General features: G+C 34.5%; 2 protein-coding genes across 3 annotated transcripts in view; both read right to left on the bottom strand.

Moving 5' to 3' along the window:
* Positions 1–8,506: 8,506 nt before the first annotated feature.
* LOC144440911 (V-type proton ATPase subunit G-like) lies at positions 8,507–11,715 on the bottom strand. Its single transcript, XM_078130366.1, has 3 exons — positions 11,620–11,715; positions 10,709–10,809; positions 8,507–9,465 (listed from the first exon to the last, which is right to left on the bottom strand). Exons 1-3 carry the CDS (start codon positions 11,699–11,701, stop codon positions 9,298–9,300), a joined length of 351 nt encoding a protein of 116 aa, XP_077986492.1. The 5' UTR covers positions 11,702–11,715; the 3' UTR covers positions 8,507–9,297.
* A 1,905-nt stretch (positions 11,716–13,620) lies between these two features.
* Positions 13,621–19,851, bottom strand: part of LOC144440872 (divergent protein kinase domain 1A-like) — a 50,457-nt gene continuing 44,226 nt past the window's right edge. For both annotated transcript variants that reach the window (XM_078130308.1, XM_078130307.1), the window contains exons 3-5: positions 18,813–18,944; positions 18,198–18,305; positions 13,621–17,461 (exon numbers count right to left, since the gene is read on the bottom strand). In XM_078130308.1, coding sequence (XP_077986434.1) covers positions 16,439–17,461; positions 18,198–18,305; positions 18,813–18,944 — 1,263 coding nt within the window. In that variant the 3' untranslated portion in view covers positions 13,621–16,438. The remainder of the gene's footprint in view (positions 17,462–18,197; positions 18,306–18,812; positions 18,945–19,851) is intronic.

Below are 19,851 nucleotides of genomic sequence, written 5' to 3'. Positions count from 1 at the left end.
AGAACACGTACATGCTGATTATCGAGAACAGGAAGCCGTGAATTCTTAGTGTATATCATCTGAACCCTCGGCCTATACACATGATACATAAACATTCAAACATCTATCTTTGCCATTTCATTGGGAAACACTTCCTGAGGTTCTACATATTAAATATTGCATATGTTCCCACAAGACGCTTTTAACAATAGTTCGCTAGATATCGAATTTTTAAAGATCAGTGCTCTATTTTTTGCGTAGATGTCCACTTGGGCTATATCATAGGGTGTGTGTAATAGATGTACAGTGTATTATATACATTTTATCGAGGACATTGTAAGACAATATACACTGTTTGTCAACATTAGAGGATAGGTGTAACTTCTATTGTATTCTTATATATGTATAACCCTCTGTAAGTTTATTTGTCTGGGTTCTAACTTCATAGAGGCTGGTGAACATTCATTTGTGTGCATGTGTTTCCAAACTTCTCCCTAGACCATTCATAACAACCAGTTTGGTGGTACTTTGAGAATGTCTAACTTGGTGGCATCGAGAAGGATACCTGAGTTATTGAGATGGTTGACAAAATGGCGACCAAAGTGTAACCCTGTGTATTACATGATGCAGAACAGTGTATCAACAAACAATGCTTGGCCATGTATAGACGTCTATACCGACACAGATCAGTTCCAATATTGTAGTACCGTTGTCTGTAAAGCCTATAACTTCTACAAACCTCCCTACAACACAGCCTACTTTGCTTACTCTACCGATGGTGGGAGATTGGCAACTTTGCTGGAGCAGAATGGCGTTATCGATAGAAACAACCAGTACACCGTATTCATGTTTATTCCTGATTCCGTAGTAAGGAATATCACAGGAATGGCACCAAATGTAGACCTGAAGCTTGAGTCTATAGATAAATACAATTTCTATCTCTTTGATAAAAAGTCGCCTCTTCCACAAGAAGTGTCAAAAATACAACTGCCAGAGGAATATACAATTGGAAGACTACGTACAGAACATGCTGGGTATCTTGAAAAGAAATTGTCGCATTATCCATTCACGTCGATATATCCGAAAACATTACACTATCACGAAAATATCGCACTATATGATGATACAAATACACCAATCTCGTGGGTTTTACGTATGGAATATGGAACATTGGCCCGTGCTTTTACAGAACCAGCACTTCGTGGACGTAGTCTCATCAATGTCATTAATACAAAATTTGCTTTAGAAATGTCCGCGTCTTCAGAGGTCTTTGCGTTTGTTAAAGTGAAGAATTTTGCCGCTCACAGTACTATGAGGAAATGTGGTTTCATAAGACAAAACGACAATTATGGTGCTACAATATTGACTTTAAAGAAGTGTCAAGATGGTAATAAGACGGACTGAATTCGAACTTGAAAGTAGCTTTATTTCTGAAAATATACAAGGAGTTATGCATTGTCGTAGCCTTACTGGTCACATCTACAACTCTGGGGAACTTGATTACCAAGCCTACTTATAAACCCAAAATCATGCATAGATAATGTAGAAGGAAGGAGCTGATTGGAAGTTAGAAAGTGAAGATGAATCTGATTGGATGAAAGGACATTAAAAAGAGCCCTGGTGACATGATAATGATATGTATCAAAATTAATTATTGATATTAATGACATGCAACAAAGGAAGACAGTACGGTAAATCACATACAACAAAGGAAGACAGTATGGTAAATCACACACAACAAAGGAAGACAGTACGGTGCGGTAAATCACATACAACAAAGGAAGACAGTATGGTAATCGTAAATCACATACAACAAAGGAAGACAGTATGGTAAATCACATACAACAAAGGAAGACAGTGCGGTAAATCACATACAACAAAGGAAGACAGTATGGTAAATCACATACAACAAAGGAACACAGTACGGTAAATCACATACAGCAAAGGAACACAGTACGGTAAATCACATACAACAAAGGAACACAATACGGTAAATCACACACAACAAAGGAACACAGTATGGTAAATCACACACAACAAAGGAACACAATACGGTAAATCACATACAACAAAGGAAGACAGTACGGTAAATCATGATCACATTAAACAAAGGACATCGACACACTACAAAGACTAGAGTAATTTGATGAAATGTTATTTATTAAGGCCAAAGAGATGTAACTGTGACAGAAGAACGACAACGACCGATGTCAAACATTGGAACGATTATAATGACACCGGAATAAAGAAATGACGACGGTCTAAAGAGGTCGCTGTTACAAAAATGAATCATTCAAAGTTTCAAAAGTATCTCACAACTTTATTTGTACGCGAATCTTCAAAACATTATGCGGGACAAATTTGAAGCTTTTACCTGAGTATATATATTATTCTATATTAAGCCTTAGACCACTATTCATGGAATTGAATCCAAATATATCTGAAATAATTATACCATATAAAGATAAGAAACGATCAAAAGAGAGAAAGGTTGTATTAAGAATACAATGCCATGGTCAGAACAATGGCCTATAACTTGTATATGACTGTTACATTGGAGTGTTGGGACCAAACACAATAGAAGGAATGATTTTGGTATATCTTGCCATGTTTATATATATAATCGGAATTTCACATTCTGTTATTTTTTTTATCATATTTAAATAACTTAAGTTGGTGATGGCCCGGGAACGTGGAGACGAATACCAGTTCTGCTGTAATTCGTTAAAACGATGTCTTTCCGACTGGTTTCATCTCAAAGCAGACCTTATTTAAAAAAAATAAATAAAACTGTAGTTTTGAAGTTCTCTCGACTACATAAGTATAAGAACGCTTGCCAGGTTAACCACCCACTCAGCTACAAGGCTTAACATTTGCCTGGTCAACCATCCAACCTACGCACCGCACAAAGACTATGTCACGTACGTGTTTTAAACACTGAGTACGGTGAAGATACTAGTTTATCATAGTAGATTACATTTAATACCTCGTTATTGTTGTCATCGAAATCGTGCATATAACAAAGACTTTTTCGGTTGAAAATTGTAAAGTAATACTGAGGCTGAAGCAGAATATCTGCATTAAAAAAGTAAAATTATAAATATTGCATTATGATATTTACCTTTGTAAGTAGCTTATAAATTAATAGATGAAAATGAAAATGATATAACTTGGCAATGACCAGAAAAACCATGTTTGTACATAATAACTCTAATTAATTTAACAAATTAAAGAAAATGATACAAAGTTATAATACCTGACAAAGAAATAAATAATTTACACCAAATATGCTTTGTAGATCTCAAGTACGTCATGTAGTAGCTATCATAGGGGATGCTATTTCTGCCCAGAATTAAGATTGAAAGAAAAAACTCTGCTGGCTAAGTATTTCCAGGTACATGTTTACATCCCAATATGAGACAGTTTTCGCAAAGCCAACATCTGTTTGTAAAGAAATCTCTCTGCATGTTATGTATGGACGCTGAAGTTGATTTCCCACAGTTACTTCATAGTGTGTGATGTGTGTGTACCATACTGTACACCTCTGAAGTGGAGCGGGTGTGTGTGTGTGTGGGGGGGGGGGGGGTTACAGTATAATTAGATATTAAAATATGTGTAGCCGGGAGGTGGCTACGAAAAATCTTCGGCCCATTTGTGGGGGTATGAATTTTTTGAGGTTCATTGGGGGGGGGGGGGGAATTTTTTATTTTGACCAAAATAATTTCTCCCCAGGCCCTCCCCTGCCGTAAATTCTGACCCAGCCTTATTCTTTGGTTTCGAGCCCAACTATTTTTATAGCTCTGCCTCCTTGCTCTGTCAACTGTTTTTATCACCAAAATACTAACCCAAACAAGAAACTATAGTTACTGTAATTCAAAATACCTAGTAATTGGAAAGCTGTATTCAATGACGACTTGCGTTGACTATTTATTATCGAGTTAAGAGACGTATTCTATAGAATGGAGTTTCACCCCAACTATTTAGGCCACTCTACAGATCATAATAGGTCAAACACACCTTAACTTCGCTAGAAGGCCAGTCAATTGTGATTGGCTAGTCCACTTTTAATTTCGTTGGGATAAAGGCAACATAGTCTATGCTAGCAGTCTTTTATTAAATCTGGTAAACAGGTAAGTTGATTGGTTTGTAATCTTGCCAAAATACAGTTACATTCTTGTAACACAGTATCATATTGTCTTTGAGAAAGTGATTTAAATACGACAGGTAACCCAGTGTCCACAATTTGGTCATGGTAGTAACATTTTAATCTCTATTAATAGTACCGTATACAAATGTATTTACTAGTTCCACTTTAAGACTAGTGTCGGTCAATAGTAACGACGGGATCGTCGTAAAGAAGACGTACATGCTGATTATCGAGAACAAGAAGCCGTGAATTCTTAGTGTATATCATCTGGACCCTCGGCCTATACACATGATACATTCAAACATCTACCTCAGCCATTTCATTGGAAAACACTTCCTGAGTTTGTATATATTCCCACAAGACGCTTTTAACAATAGTTCGCTAGATATCGAATTTTTAAAGATCAGTGCTCTATTTTTTGCCTAGATGTCCACTTGGGCTATATACTAGGGTGTGTGTAATAGACGTACAGTGTATTATATACATTTTATCGAGGACACTGTAAGACAATACACTGTTTGTCAACATTAGAGGATAGGTGTAACTTCTATTGCATTCTTATATATGTATAACCCTCTGTAAGTTTTTTTGTCTGGGTTCTAACTTCATAGAGGCTGGTGAACATTCATTTGTGTGCATGTGTTTCCAAACTTTTCCCTAGACCATTCATAACAACCAGTTTGGTGGTACTTTGAGAATGTCTAACTTGGTGGCATCGAGAAGGATACCTGAGTTATTGAGATGGTTGACAAAATGGCGACCAAAGTGTAACCCTGTGTATTACATGATGCAGAACAGTGTACAAACAAACAATGCTTGGCCATGTATAGACGTCTATACCGACACGGATCAGTTCCAATATTGTAGTACCGTTGTCTGTAAAGCCTATAACTTCTACAAACCTCCCTACAACACAGCCTACTTTGCTTACTCTACCGATGGTGGGAGATTGGCAACTTTGCTGGAGCAGAATGGCGTTATCGATAGAAACAACCTGTACACCGTATTCATGTTTATTCCTGATTCCGTAGTAAGGAATATCACAGAAATGGCACCAAATGTAGACCTGAAGCTTGAGTCTATAGATAAATACAATTTCTATCTCTTTGATAAAAAGTCGCCTCTTCCACAAGAAGTGTCAAAAATACAACTGCCAGAGGAATATACAATTGGAAGACTACGTACAGAACATGCTGGGTATCTTGAAAAGAAATTGTCGCATTATCCATTCACGTCGATATATCCGAAAACATTACACTATCACGAAAATATCGCACTATATGATGATACAAATACACCAATCTCGTGGGTTTTACGTATGGAATATGGAACATTGGCCCGTGCTTTCACAGATCCAGCACTTCGTGGACGTAGTCTCATCAATGTCATTAATACAAAATTTGCTTTAGAAATGTCCGCGTCTTCAGAGGTCTTTGCGTTTGTTAAAGTGAAGAATTTTGCCGCTCGCAGTACTATGAGGAAATGTGGTTTCATAAGACAAAACGACAATTATGGTGCTACAATATTGACTTTAAAGAAGTGTCAAGATGGTAATAAGACGGACTGAATTCGAACTTGAAAGTAGCTTTATTTCTGAAAATATTCAAGGAGTTATGCATTGTCGTAGCCTTACTGGTCACATCTACAACTCTGAGGAACTTGATAATACCAAGCCTACTTATAAACCCAAAATCATGCATAGATAATGTAGAAGGAAGGAGCTGATTGGAAGTTAGAAAGTGAAGATGAATCTGATTGGATGAAAGGACATTAAAAAGAGCCCTGGTGACATGATACGGTAAACCATGATCACATACAACAAAGGACATCGACACACTACAAAGACTAGAGTAATTTGAAGAAATGTTATTCATTAAAGCCAATTAAAGAGATGTAACTGTGACAGAAGAACGACAACGACCGATGTCAAACATTGGAACGATTATAATGACACCTGAATAAAGAAATGACAACGGTCTAAAGAGGTCGCTGTTACAAAAATGAAGCCGCATAAATTTTAAAGTTTCAAAAGTATCTCACAACTTTATTGGTACGCGAATCTTCAAAACATTATACGGGACAAATTTGAAGCTTTTACCTGAGTATATATATTATTCTATATTAAGCCTTAGACCACTATTCATGGAATTGAATCCAAATATATCTGAAATAATTATACTATATAAAGATAAGGAACGATCAAAAGAGAGAAAGGTTGTATTAAGAATACAATGCCATGGTCATAACAATGGACTATAATTTGTAGATGATTGTTACATTGGAATGTTGGGACCAAACACAATCATAGAAGGAATGATTTTGGTATATCTTGCCATGTAATATGTATATAATCGGAATTTCACATTCTGTTATTTTTTTTATCATATTTAAATAACTTAAGTTGGTGATGGCCCGGGAACGTGGAGACGAATACCAGTTCTGCTGTAATTCGTTAAAACGATGTCTTTCCGACTGATTTCATCTCAAAGCAGATCCTTTATAATAAAACTGTAGTTTTGAAGTTCTCTCGACTACATAAAAATATAAGAACGTTTGCTAGGTTAACCACCCACTCAGCTACAAGGCTTAACATTTGCCAGGTCGACCATCCAACACACGCACCGTACAAAGACTATGTTAACATCCTCTGTCACGTACGTGTTTTAAACAGTACGGTGAAGATACAGTTCACTAGTTTATTATAGTAGATTACTTTTAATACCTCGATATTGTTGTCATCGAAATCGTGCATATAACAAAGACTTTTTCGGTTGAAAATTGTAAAGTAATACTAAAGCTGAAGAAGAATATCTGCATTAAAAAAGTAAAATTATAAATATTGCATTATGATATTTACCTTTGTAAGTAGCTTATAAATTAATAGATGAAAATGAAAATGATATAATTTGGCAATGACCAGAATAACCACGTTTGTACATAATAACTCTAATTAATTTAACAAATTAAAGAAAATGAAACAAAGTTATAATACCTGACAAAGAAATAAACAGTTTACACAAAATCTGCTTTAAAAAAGCATGTAGATCTCAAGTACATCATGTACATGTAATTAGAAGTATATGAAGTTTTAACCATATCTATTCACACAGGGTAATGGATAACTGAATTGTACATTTTGCTATGAATACTTGAATTTCAAATAAAGAACATATATATTGAAATTTGATTTTGATTTAAGATTGTTTCTTTCAAGACAGTAAGTGATAAACGTGATGTGTGTAATATCAACAGCAACACCGTCAACCTGATCACTAAGCTTATGCACATACACCACTCCAAGGTGTTATCTTTATCTGTCAAGGAGAAGGCACGGTTCATTTTATCTCAGACCACTAACTGAGATTTTATGAACCATATTTCCGTCAGCTTAGACTGTAAGATACAGGTCCGTGTATATACCGTCCATTTGTTTTGTCTATTGCAAACAAGAAAAACGAATGGACGGTATATACAAGGACCTGGTCCGTGTATATACCGATACATCGTGTCGTTCCGTCCTCATCGGCCCCTCTCTGGAGACCGATGTGTGAGGGCGCACCGTCACAGCGCACCTTACAGACTAACATCTACTGTCCAGTGCAGTCTTTCCACTATAGATCTACAATGGGTATCCACCTCCTCCTTGGTTTTTAATCATGTATATACAAAAAAGAGATAGAAATGTCATGTATAGTAGACATGAAATATGGTAATCAAACAAGTCAATCATACTGTGTGGGCGGGGTTGATGGTCTACATTAAAAGACTATTGGCGGGTGGATTATGTTTCAAGTTTGAATTTTTAAGCCAGATTTCAATCAATATTTTGATTCTTCAGATTAAATTTAGTTCTCTTACAGTGCCATGTGGAAAAATGAGATACAACTGGAGGATGATAATGATAAATTGTTGATGCTACAAATAGCTATGTGATTGTTTCCACATTTGATGTATTCATCCATCTCTAAATACATTAGACTGAAAGTACTAGCCATGGTGGGAGCCTTTCTCATTCCTTTCCACAAAGGGGAGGATGATATACAACATGTATTTATCATCTATCAATACATTTACACACACACACACGCATACGTACATACACATACATACGTACACCACATACATACATACATACATACATACGTATGTACGTACGTACATACATACATACATACATACATACATACATACATACATACATACACAGACGCACACACATAGGTATATATACATACATACATACATACATACATACAGACACACACACAGAGGTATATATATATATATATATATATATATATATAAATACATGCTAGCACTCATCTATACAATGTTCTTGAGGAGTCACTCAATTAGGCTAGGAAGGAAAAGAAACAGTAGAATGGTTGGTATAGTTTATTGGATTACTATCAATCTCTATTTCACATAATCATATATAAACATATAATCAACTTACATTTCACGATGTTTGATGGAAAAATTGATAAAACATACAGCATAGAATAAATTGCATTACCAACATACCCACACACAACTTCGTCAATTCCCACATAACAGTTCTCCAAACAACAGTACAATTAGAAATATAGCCGTACAGATACAGTACGTCTTCTTTCTTTTTCTCTTTACAGGTACATATGTTTGTATGTATTAAACACACAAATCTAAAAACATGACAACTACTTTGTTAACCCTACATATGCTGTACAAATCCACAATTTTGTACATTTCAATGGCTCTATGTGTTCTATACAAAAACAGTTCATACCTCATAGATGAAATCTCTATTACAGTAAATTGTCAACACTTTCTACATTAATAAGACTTGAATGTGCCATGTTTATTATTTACTACAACAGATGACCCCTCAACCTTGTTATTTACTACAACAGATGACCCCCTAACCTTCCTAAAATATAACAGTTGCAACTAGAAACTTCATATATATATATCGATAATTTATCCTTGCTAGGGTTCATACACACATTTTCTTATAAACCATGATTTGATGCTATCATCCCTATTTCCTTGAATTGTGGACTGATCCAATCATGCCTTGCTTTATGGGTAATACCAAAATGCATGGAAATATGGGAGAGGCATAGGTTTTTATACTGTGTGATCTATACAGTAAATGTTGACAATACAGAGAGTGGAGAGTGAGTTCTCATCTAGACCCGTAGATTTTGATGTAATTCTGGTTTGATATCGTAGACTAGAGACAATAACTTATTCATTACAACTTCTTGATTTGTTTGCACTGATTTGCTAAGTTCAGCAATCCTTTGGTTGGTTTCTATGTCCACTTCTCTAGCTTTGTCATCCTTAGAACCAAGATGCTGAAAAAAGAAAGCGATAATATTGTGACTTTGAAACATATTCACCATGCACTACTGTGCCCTCTAAGCCAAGTTGATGTGCAACTGATGCACACAATTTCTAGAGACACAGTGACACCAAAATTTAGTGTTCCCCTATCTCTTACTATGTCGTGACTCACAATAAATGCCAATTTTCTCATTTTGACTCACAACAACAAAATTTGGCTATCATTAGAGAGTAAACTTTCATGCGCAAAATACAACAGCTAGGATTGTGTCACATACAGAAACCAGATCACATCACATCACACCAGTTCTCCCTGCTCTTCACTGGTACTTTTGTTCATCCCTCTATTGTCTATGGTTTCTCAGTGACTGACTACAACACATTGTGGAAGAAATAATAGAGGATTGCCAATTTACAACAGTGACTGGTGACCTTCAACCTTTGAACCTTCAACTTTAGTTCTGGATTATAGAGGACTGTACCTGTATGAAGTATCTTTATATTTGCTGTGATATATCATCAGTTATGTTTTCTCACTAATATTACTGACACGTTCAGAAAGCCAACGATATTGTAAGCCTTAGCGATATGAATACTGAATGAAATATGACTTTACAGCAATGATTTCACTAATGGCAGAACAAATGGGTTTATAATAAGTAAATCAAATTATGTTCCATGAGTTTATACTAAATGGAGTTCTTTACTGTCAAGTGTCCTTATTTACTACTTCATTAGTCTTTTTCTCTGAACACTATGGTGAGCCCATTAAACCTAATATTCACATAATACAAAATGCTACATAGGTATCATATACATGTAATATAATACTATGATTTCTTTACAGTCCGAGTGACAAATGTATACAATGCTACCCAGTGCTCATCATTATCAACATTATTAAAAATATCCATGGGAGGAAACTCCCCCCTTGAACTCTACAGAGAGACACCTATCTCAATTGGCAAAGAATATAATCACTCTGTAATTAGAATCTATTGCAACCTTCACATTCAAAATATTTTATTATACAGAGTACTGGTACAGTCTAAATCACTTTTGTACAGATGCACATGTTATGTAATCTTAAATATGGCATGATTTTGTTACTTCTTTTATCTTTCATGGAAATGTTGAAATCTGAGAAACTCTTCTGAACATGATATACACAAACAGTTGAAACTACCCTAACCCCCACCCCAACCTTTAATATAACATGTAATTGAATCAAAGATTTGGTATAGAAAAACTCACCTTCTCTTGATGCTCTACAAATTGTCTGTCACGTTCTCTCCTATAAGCTTCTATTTCAGCTTGTGCTTCCTCCTTGGCCTGTTTTAGACGCTTGTTTTTTCCTGAATAGAAATGACAAATTCATAGATTTGATATTGCAGCATTTCAATATTCAGAATTATCATTTTTGTCATACAAAGGAATTGTACAAATTTCTGAACATTACATATTATAAGCTTGTTTTTTTTTTTTTTTTTTTTTTTTACAAAGAATGGAAATACATCTTGAAAATACTTGAAAATGAGGAAGAAGCACAGCCATTTGTAAATTTTCATATGTATATTTAACATAGGAAGTCGTCATATCATAATCACAAGGTACCAGTATGTATAACAATTATCAGTCACCTGATGTACTGTACTCTGCTCAACTTTGAAATGTTCACATTTTACAACAGTATTACACCTTATAGAACACCTTAAATATGCCATCTCCTTACAATTTATTTCATGAATACAGTTTTAGACACTTGATTGTTGGTCGTTTTTCAACTTATATCTATGATAGATATGATTTTGCAAAAATTTGCATCAGTATTTTTTCATATTTTACGTTTTAGAAAAAAATATCTGTAGATATTTTAGTGGCATGCGGCATGGCACTACAAAAGCGTATAAAGGGTAAAGATGTACATGAACACAGCATACACTGGCCTATCACCTTAACTTAATCACCTCAACTGAAATATTTGTCCAAATTTTGGTTCTATTTATAATTTACGTATTGGCTGTACAACCTACAGGCAAAATGTAATGGACACTCAACCTCAGATATGTGATGATATTTTTATCGATTTCACATGGGTTTTACCCATTCATGATTACCTAAATCGATCACTGATGATTGAAATATAGTATTCGATGGTAACTTACGTTTTCTAGCTTCTCCAACTTTTTCTGCGGCACGTTTTTCTGCCTGAAGGAGTTGCTGTATTCCAGTTGTCTGAGCAGCCATTTTGATCTTTATCCATCACGTGATTATGACACGGAACTACACCCCTACCGATGACCTTCTCATATTCTTTTGTTTCTCGTTAAAGGTTTCGCATTCTTTTTTTTCGGAGACTGTATTTATTGTTTGCTGTTATTTTTTCCTCTGATAGAACAACAGTCGTGAGCATATCGTGAATTTTAAAGAATGTATATTTTGGTAATATTTAGCAGTATTTAGAATGAGTATAAAAACGGCTTGAATTTTCGAACAGTTTTGCATTTTGTTGAGTGTCGGGGGTTCCCCCATCCTGGGTTCCTCGTAATGATTTGCAATACACAAATTGCAGTACATTAATCCCCCCTCTCCCACCATTCATGTACATCAGTAGTGTAATAGGGGTGCTGCGAGGGGTGCTGTTCACGACTGTATTATGTGATGATTTTTTTTTCAAAAGTTTACAAATCATATAATTTAATGATCTAATAACTACACCATGATATCTCTTGTATTTCTTTCTAACATTCGGTGTGTTTGTGATGTTGCATGGCATTTGACATTTCCCTTTCATGTGGTCTATTGGTGGCTGTAGTGAGGAAAATCATGATTATTGGAATTGGTGATGAATAGATAAAATAATATTGTCATCAGAGGGCGCTATATTGTAAACCTGGAAATGATCACTTATTTTGCTGGAAAACAAAAATCCCCCCCCCCCCCAAAAGAAAAAAGTATTGACTAAACTACCTTCTCATACATTAACACAATGTACCAGTCTGGTAATTAGTAAAAATTAGTCTTTCAGATCTAGCTCAAGACTAAAATTTTCTTGTAGCAAGTAGGTTTACCGTATATTGTGAAAAATGCAAAAGTATTTGTGATCTTGGTACGCTAACAAATTGTTGTATTGGTACACAGTAAGAGGTAAATTATATTATATATATATATAGGATTTATCACATGATTATAAGATTTATCACATGGGTTATAGGATTTATCACATGGGCTATAGGATTTATCACATGGGTTGTACGATTTATCACATGGGTCATAGGATTTATCACATTCTATACCTTGTTTACAAGTCAACCTCCATCATGTTCATTGATTATGTGTGATGGTGTACATGTATTAATACAATGTACCCATATTGGGGTCCATAATATATTTAAGAACATTTGCATATTGGGGCCCATAATATATTTAAGAACATTTGCATATTGGGCAATATGTATTGATTTTTTTTAAATTAAGATTTCACCCAGCTAGGCTCAAAATGTGAGTGTCTTGCAAAAATACAAATATTGACAAGATACTACTTTTTTGTATATTGCCCATCATTGTTGTGCAACCACTAGCCTCTCACTCACTTATCTCAGATGTTTGTATCATGGTTAGTATGAACTTCACTCACTCAGCACTTATCTCAGATGTTTGTATCATGGTTAGTATGAACTTCACTCACTCACTTATCTCAGATGTTTGTATCATGGTTAGTATGAACTTCACTCACTCAGCACTTATCTCAGATGTTTGTATCATGGTTACTATGAACTTCACTCACTCAGCACTTATCTCAGATGTTTGTATCTGAAACAATGGCAATATAGCAAATGCATACTAAGGCATGTAATAAGAGTAGTCTTCAGCAAGGTGTATGAAACTTGCACTATGTCAAATGTATCACAGGTTGTACTATTATGGGTCTGTACCAGAGGTAGTAACTGTACAGTGCTTTACTTTTGTCTTGCCAATTTGTTGTTGAATGATTTTGACTCAATCTCAATCTCACAACTCTGAAATTCACCACAGTTAGTTTTCCCTTGTGACAACATAACCACACTGACAAGTTTACAAACAAACAAACAAACAAACAAACAAACAAATACACACACATTGTAGAATCTGCTTACTTATTTATTTTATCAAAGTTTTAATGTTCAGCAAAAGAAAAGTCTACAACAGAAAAGCACAGACTTATTTATTCTCTAATACACAACGTAACTAGCATGCAAAAGACGAGACATCTCACTGGCAAATCTATTTCCATAAAATGCGTAACTTCAGTAGTCAATGTATACTTTGTTACATTTCAGCAAACTTTACTAAAAAATACACACTTTAAACGAATTTATTGAAGTGTAATGCTATAAGTAAATCAAATTCTCTATACTTTCCAATCTTTAACTGTATTGTCTTGTTCAACTGTTTTTGAGTCAAAAACAGTAGGGGTCAAAGTTCAAATTCAGTCTGTGATTTATTTCAGCCACAGATATATTATCCATAATCACTGTTGTTGGAAGTAAACGCCAAAATGTCAAATTTCTTCAGATTTCAGAAACAAGATATGTACAAGTCCTTTTCATTATTCTTCATTATTTTTGTAAACTTGGCTGGAAAACATAATGCATGGTTGTGTCAGTGTGAGTGGCAATTCTAAAACTGGATATTTAGGAAAAAAAGGGTGAATAACAATAATTTGTACTGTAATTATTTCTGCATTTCTCAATTTATGATAAATTATCCAAATAAAATGCTAACATTCAAAAGACTGCAGTAGCCTCCATGCTTTTTTACCCTGTTACATTTTATAACAAAAGATCCAGATAAAATGCTCTTGTGCCAAACTTTGTACCACTCCATTATTTATTATAGCAAGGGTTTCACATTCTAATAAACAAATTGAATGAAACTTTTGCAGTAGAATTTTTTTACCACTCTATCAACAGAAACAGGTTTCATTTCACCATTGCAGTAATTACAGGCTTCATGTTGTGATAGACTGACTATACAAAATGAAACATCTTTTGAGAAGACTCTTTTATTGCTTCAGTAATAGAAACAAGTTTCATTTTGTGATACACAATGCAAATGAAAATTTCTTTGTTGAAAATGTTTTACCATTCCACTAAGTAATTACAGGATTTGTTTTGTGATAAACAATGTAACACTTTTGTGAAGACTTTTTTTGTCACTCCAATAATTATGTTTTCATTTTGTGATAAACAATGCAAATGACATGATGCCACAACAGCATATTAATATTGCAATAACTAAAACTGTTAATGTTTTTTTGCACATTTCATTTTTCTGATAATTAAAGTCACAGCTTTATTATTATTAAAAGCAAATAACACATGTCCAGAACATCATAAGCAAATAACACATGTCCACTACATCATAAGCAAATAACACATGTCCACTACATCATATCTAAAGTGTACATTTTTATGAACATGTCACAAAAAACACGTGTCATATCAATTCTTATTTTCATTTACCTATAAATCTATGTATAACAAACTATTTTTCAGCTGTAGCAATTAGTTATCTTTTCTCACTAGAACTACACATAGCAACCAAACTATGTGTAGCAACCAAACTTTACACATAGCAACCAAACTTTAAACATAGCAACCAAACTATGTGTAGCAACCCAACTATGCACAGCAACTCATCTATTAGTTGTAGTGATACAAGGAAGAACCATAACTATATATTTATAAGTAAATCCAGTTTTCAAATTCTGTCCTTCACTGGTTTAACAAGTATGACAAACATACAACTCCTGATATAAAATCTAAATATACTCTGAACATTGCTGCACAAAAACTGTGATACTTATATGACAAATTGAATGTACATTAGGGGGTCTCATCCTATCAATATCCTAACCTAATACATGTACATAGTATCCCTAACCTAATCCACAACTCCCTAACTTGATTGCAATGTACAGGTTTATATTTCAACACACTATTCAATGTATTGACTTGTTCTGGGCACAGGTACTAAAACCTTTCAGTTGTACTCTAATAGCTGATGACTGTATTGAAGGATAAAATCTGAATGTAGCTTTAGAGAAATGTTTGAAGGCATCTTTTATACTTTTTGTTTCTGTCAATATCACTTTTTGTGAAGTGTCTGGACTTGGCAATGTCTCTATGCATGGCTCTGACTACATACTAGTTTCTAACTCTCTAGTCCTATATATGAACATAAACAAACTAACAAACAAACAAACAAACAAACAAACAAACAAACAAACAAACACACTTAATGAAGTAAACACCTGCCAAGTAACACTATGAGGACAACAAAGAACGTAATAACAGCCAACACAGGGTTTCAAAAGTTTAAAATAAAAATGGATTGTAGATATGAACGATTTCACTGGTTTCAACATTGGAAGCATTTTACTACTGTTATCAGTGGTAAAATCAAAATGCAGTTTTTACTACAATTGTAAAAGAACAAAGAATGTGGTATTCAAGAATAATGTTATAACATTGGTAACTGTGGAATTCAAATCAAAGTTCTGGATAAAAGTCTGTAAAGGTGCAAAACTAGTTGAAGACTCGTGTGATTTTTGTACTCGTTTACTATCGATATCTAAGTTATATAGGACACTGGTATAAACTCAGTATTTACACATATGGTGACAGTCTTTAGTTTTCATTGTACATTGTACTTTGTACTCTGGTAGACATTACTAATCATAATTTTTCAACCTAAGGGTTTTAAATATTTGGTGTCAATTTCCAATCACAATATTTTTGTCATCACTTGTTAATAAAACAATGGTGTGATTCACTCATAAAGAATGAAAAATCCCAACATAAGTCTTATGAGTTACAAATCCAATTTAAACTATACATAATTAGTTGAAGTTTTGGAGAAATTATGGAAATATAAACTTTTCCTATCTTCATCATTATGCTTTATAATCTGTACAGGAAGCCATTCTTTGTATCATTGTTGCTATCTACCCTTTTTGTTCTGATTATTACTGTTGTCAAATTTTTCATTTGATATTTGTTTCCAGAGAGTACTTCTGAGAGAATTGAGAACAAGTGAGTGGGTAAGTTGTATGTCATTATCTTTGGTGGCGTCGAGTGAAAGACACTTCTGTAGTTCCTCCTCCACTTCTTGTTTGACCTCTGAGGGCGCTCCTCTTAGCAGGAATGTATGGAGTAAGACACATACTTTTTGTAGATTAGGGTGTACAAGTTGTCCCGTACATTGTTGTGTGTGTGAGTCACAGACAGTATTACAATTCTCTGCATAACTACAATCACTGTTTTGAGTACAGCGTCTTTCTCTCAGTATCTGTGCTAGTGTGGTCTCTGGTACAAGATTTGCAAAGTTGATCACTTTGACTTCATGTTTGTCTGTAAATCCAACACTATGTTCTGTTAAATCACACATATACAAGTTTCCATTTGGTCCATGGAAGATCTCTTCAACAAATTCCAGCATTCCAACTGCAATATGTGCTTTCTGTGGCCATGTCGGTGTAAACCATTGATCAATACTTCGTTTATAACTGTTGGGTAACATCATATTAATAGCACCTGGTAGTTCTACACCATATACTCTATCTACCATGGCTTCTTCTACAATAAACATATCACCACAAAATCCTTCTAATTTTGGAATATGGTCACTCTCCTTTAGTACCATCATCATGAAGAATTCACTATTTTGTAGCAATGCCCACATAGTTTTAGCTTCTGCCAGTGTGACTTTACCATCATAATTAATATCTGCTACACCAATAATACGAGTCAACAGATTGGAGTGATCACCATCTCCAAGTTTCCTTTCAAGATATGCGCTTAAAATCACACGGAAATCATCCATAGAACTGCCTTTTTCTGGTTTATTATACAGCGACTCACGTACCATAGGGTCTGAACTCAGTAATTTTTCCATATTGAATTTAATGATGACATGTTTGATTTTCTGTTTTGGTCCTGTTGGCTTGATATAACCGGAGTAAACCTGAAATAAAGACACAACAGTCACATAAGTATACAAATGGAATTTGATTTGAAACTTCTATCAAAATACACGGTGTAGATAATAATTTGTAGTCCACAAAAAAACCACTGACTGCTTACAACAAGTTTATCAAATAAACTGGGATTGGTACAACTGCAGTATGATGACCAAAAAAACTGGATACCAGGTTTTGAAAGTAATACATCATAGGATTATTCTTTTGTTCAGGGTCAGCCTTTTCTATACCTCTGCTTGACAACTTCATACCTAGTTACAATAACAACCAACATCTTCACACACACAGCACCAACCCACGAACACATAGACAACAGTGATGATATTTCTATTGTCTGCACTCTATATAAACAGCACACCCAGAGAGTAGAAACCAGTTGTCTGATGATCGCACTATGCATGAAACTCCGAGTTACAACCAAGAAAGAGTTCCAGAACTATCAACTATCTGAAATGGGACCCACTTTACAGTATAGTATTTTGGTCTAAAATAGGGTAAACTTTACTGAATGATCCCAAGGCTATATCATCTCTGCCCTGATAATACAATTAGGTAGTTATTGTAATGTACATGTATGGTCTTTGCAGCCCCTCAAATGTCATAAGGTAATAAACAATAGATGACAAAGTTGATCGATGTGTTCTTTTAATTTAGAATCAGAATAAAAGTATGGTCATGTTGATGAGAAGTTTGCAAATGTCAAAGGTCATTTCTACTTACCTGCTGTGATGGAAAGTGTGATAGGCATCTACCAAAGACAATAGTATGGGTTTCACATAACTCTTCACATAATGAACCTGTGATGACACCTTTACGATAACGATCACACTGTCAAATACAATATATACAGAAAAATATGTAGTCACTTTCTTTTGTAGCAAACAATAATAATGGAAATGAGAAGGGTAAGGCAGAAAGACTAGGAGACTATATATAGTATCTGGGAAACCTGCAAATGAATATGTTTACCAATCAAAGCCTTTGATCTCTTGATCATCACATATAGTGGTGTGGACAGGGAGGGAGGGAGGGAGGGAGGGAGGGAGGGAGAGAGAGAGAGAGGGAGGGAGAGAGAGAGAGAGAGAGAGAGAGAGAGAGAGAAAGAGAGAGAGAGAGACAGACAGACAGAGACAGAGAGCGAGAGAGAGAAAGAAAGACAGACAGGCAGACAGAGAGAGAGAGAAAGAAAGACAGACAGACAGACAGACAGACAGACAGAGAGAAAGACAGAGAGAGAAAGATGAGAGTTACATGTAGACAGATAGAAAGAAAGAGAGAACGCAGACATACACACGTACAGACTAACAGAGAGAGATAAAATGTACATGTACTTACTATAACTGTTGTAACTGTGTATTCTCTGCATAAATCAATATAACTAGAATACTTGAGATAACCAATCCAACTACACACAAATATAAAACTCCATATCAACAGGATATGTTTGACTTTTAGTTGTGTTCTTGGCTGCAATAAAATGAAAATAAAACATGTCACTTTTAATATATGTAAGTGAACCACATATCATATAACAATAAATGCTTCAAATAAAGAAATACAGAAAATTATATCTCAACTTTAATCAACTGAATTAGGTTGATGTGTTAATATATTTTATTTAGAAAACTGATATATGATAATATCATTTATGTCTATAAGACAAAACAGTTTCAAATGAAAGTTTATCTGTGTACAACAAAACGACAAAGTACACAGTCAAAAATTAATTTCAGGTAACATTTTTCATGTTTGTGTTTGGATCAGAAGTTTAATGCAACACAAAGACAGTCAAGGTACGTTTTCTAACTATTATAGGAATGTGCTATAATTAATAAGTGAATCAAGTCACATTTACAGTTCACTGAATTCACCAAATGAAATTTGGTTAAATATCTGTGGAACTCATTTATTGACTTTTAAGTTCCACTATCAACTAGAAATGGAATCACTGGGTCACTTTCGAGGCTACTAATAACTGGGAAAAAATATTTTTAAAAAGTTGACCACATTTCCTTTCTCAAAATGTTTAATGAATAACGAACTCAAAACATGTAAAGGTTATCATACTATTTAAAAAAAATCTCCCCAGTCTGGTTTGCCGTCTATCCACAAAGTGAAAATAACTCCCACACAGTAATGAATCTTGAGTATGTAATTTATCAGTATTCCTCCTAATTAAATGCATGTAAAACACCCACACAAAATTGGTATTGAAAATATTAATATCTATCAAAATGTCAAATGAGTATATATAGCACCTGCTTCCAGTGCGATTCAAACAAATGAATATATAGACAATGAGTGCTGACAGCATACACTGTTGATGGCAGGCATATCATATATACATGTAGATACCTGCAGGATATCACATAAT

Source organism: Glandiceps talaboti, chromosome 10 (assembly GCF_964340395.1).
Source record: "Glandiceps talaboti chromosome 10, keGlaTala1.1, whole genome shotgun sequence".
NCBI classification, from domain to species: domain Eukaryota; kingdom Metazoa; phylum Hemichordata; class Enteropneusta; family Spengelidae; genus Glandiceps; species Glandiceps talaboti.
Note: the sequence above shows the minus strand (reverse complement) of the source record. Positions and strands in the feature narration are given on the sequence as shown.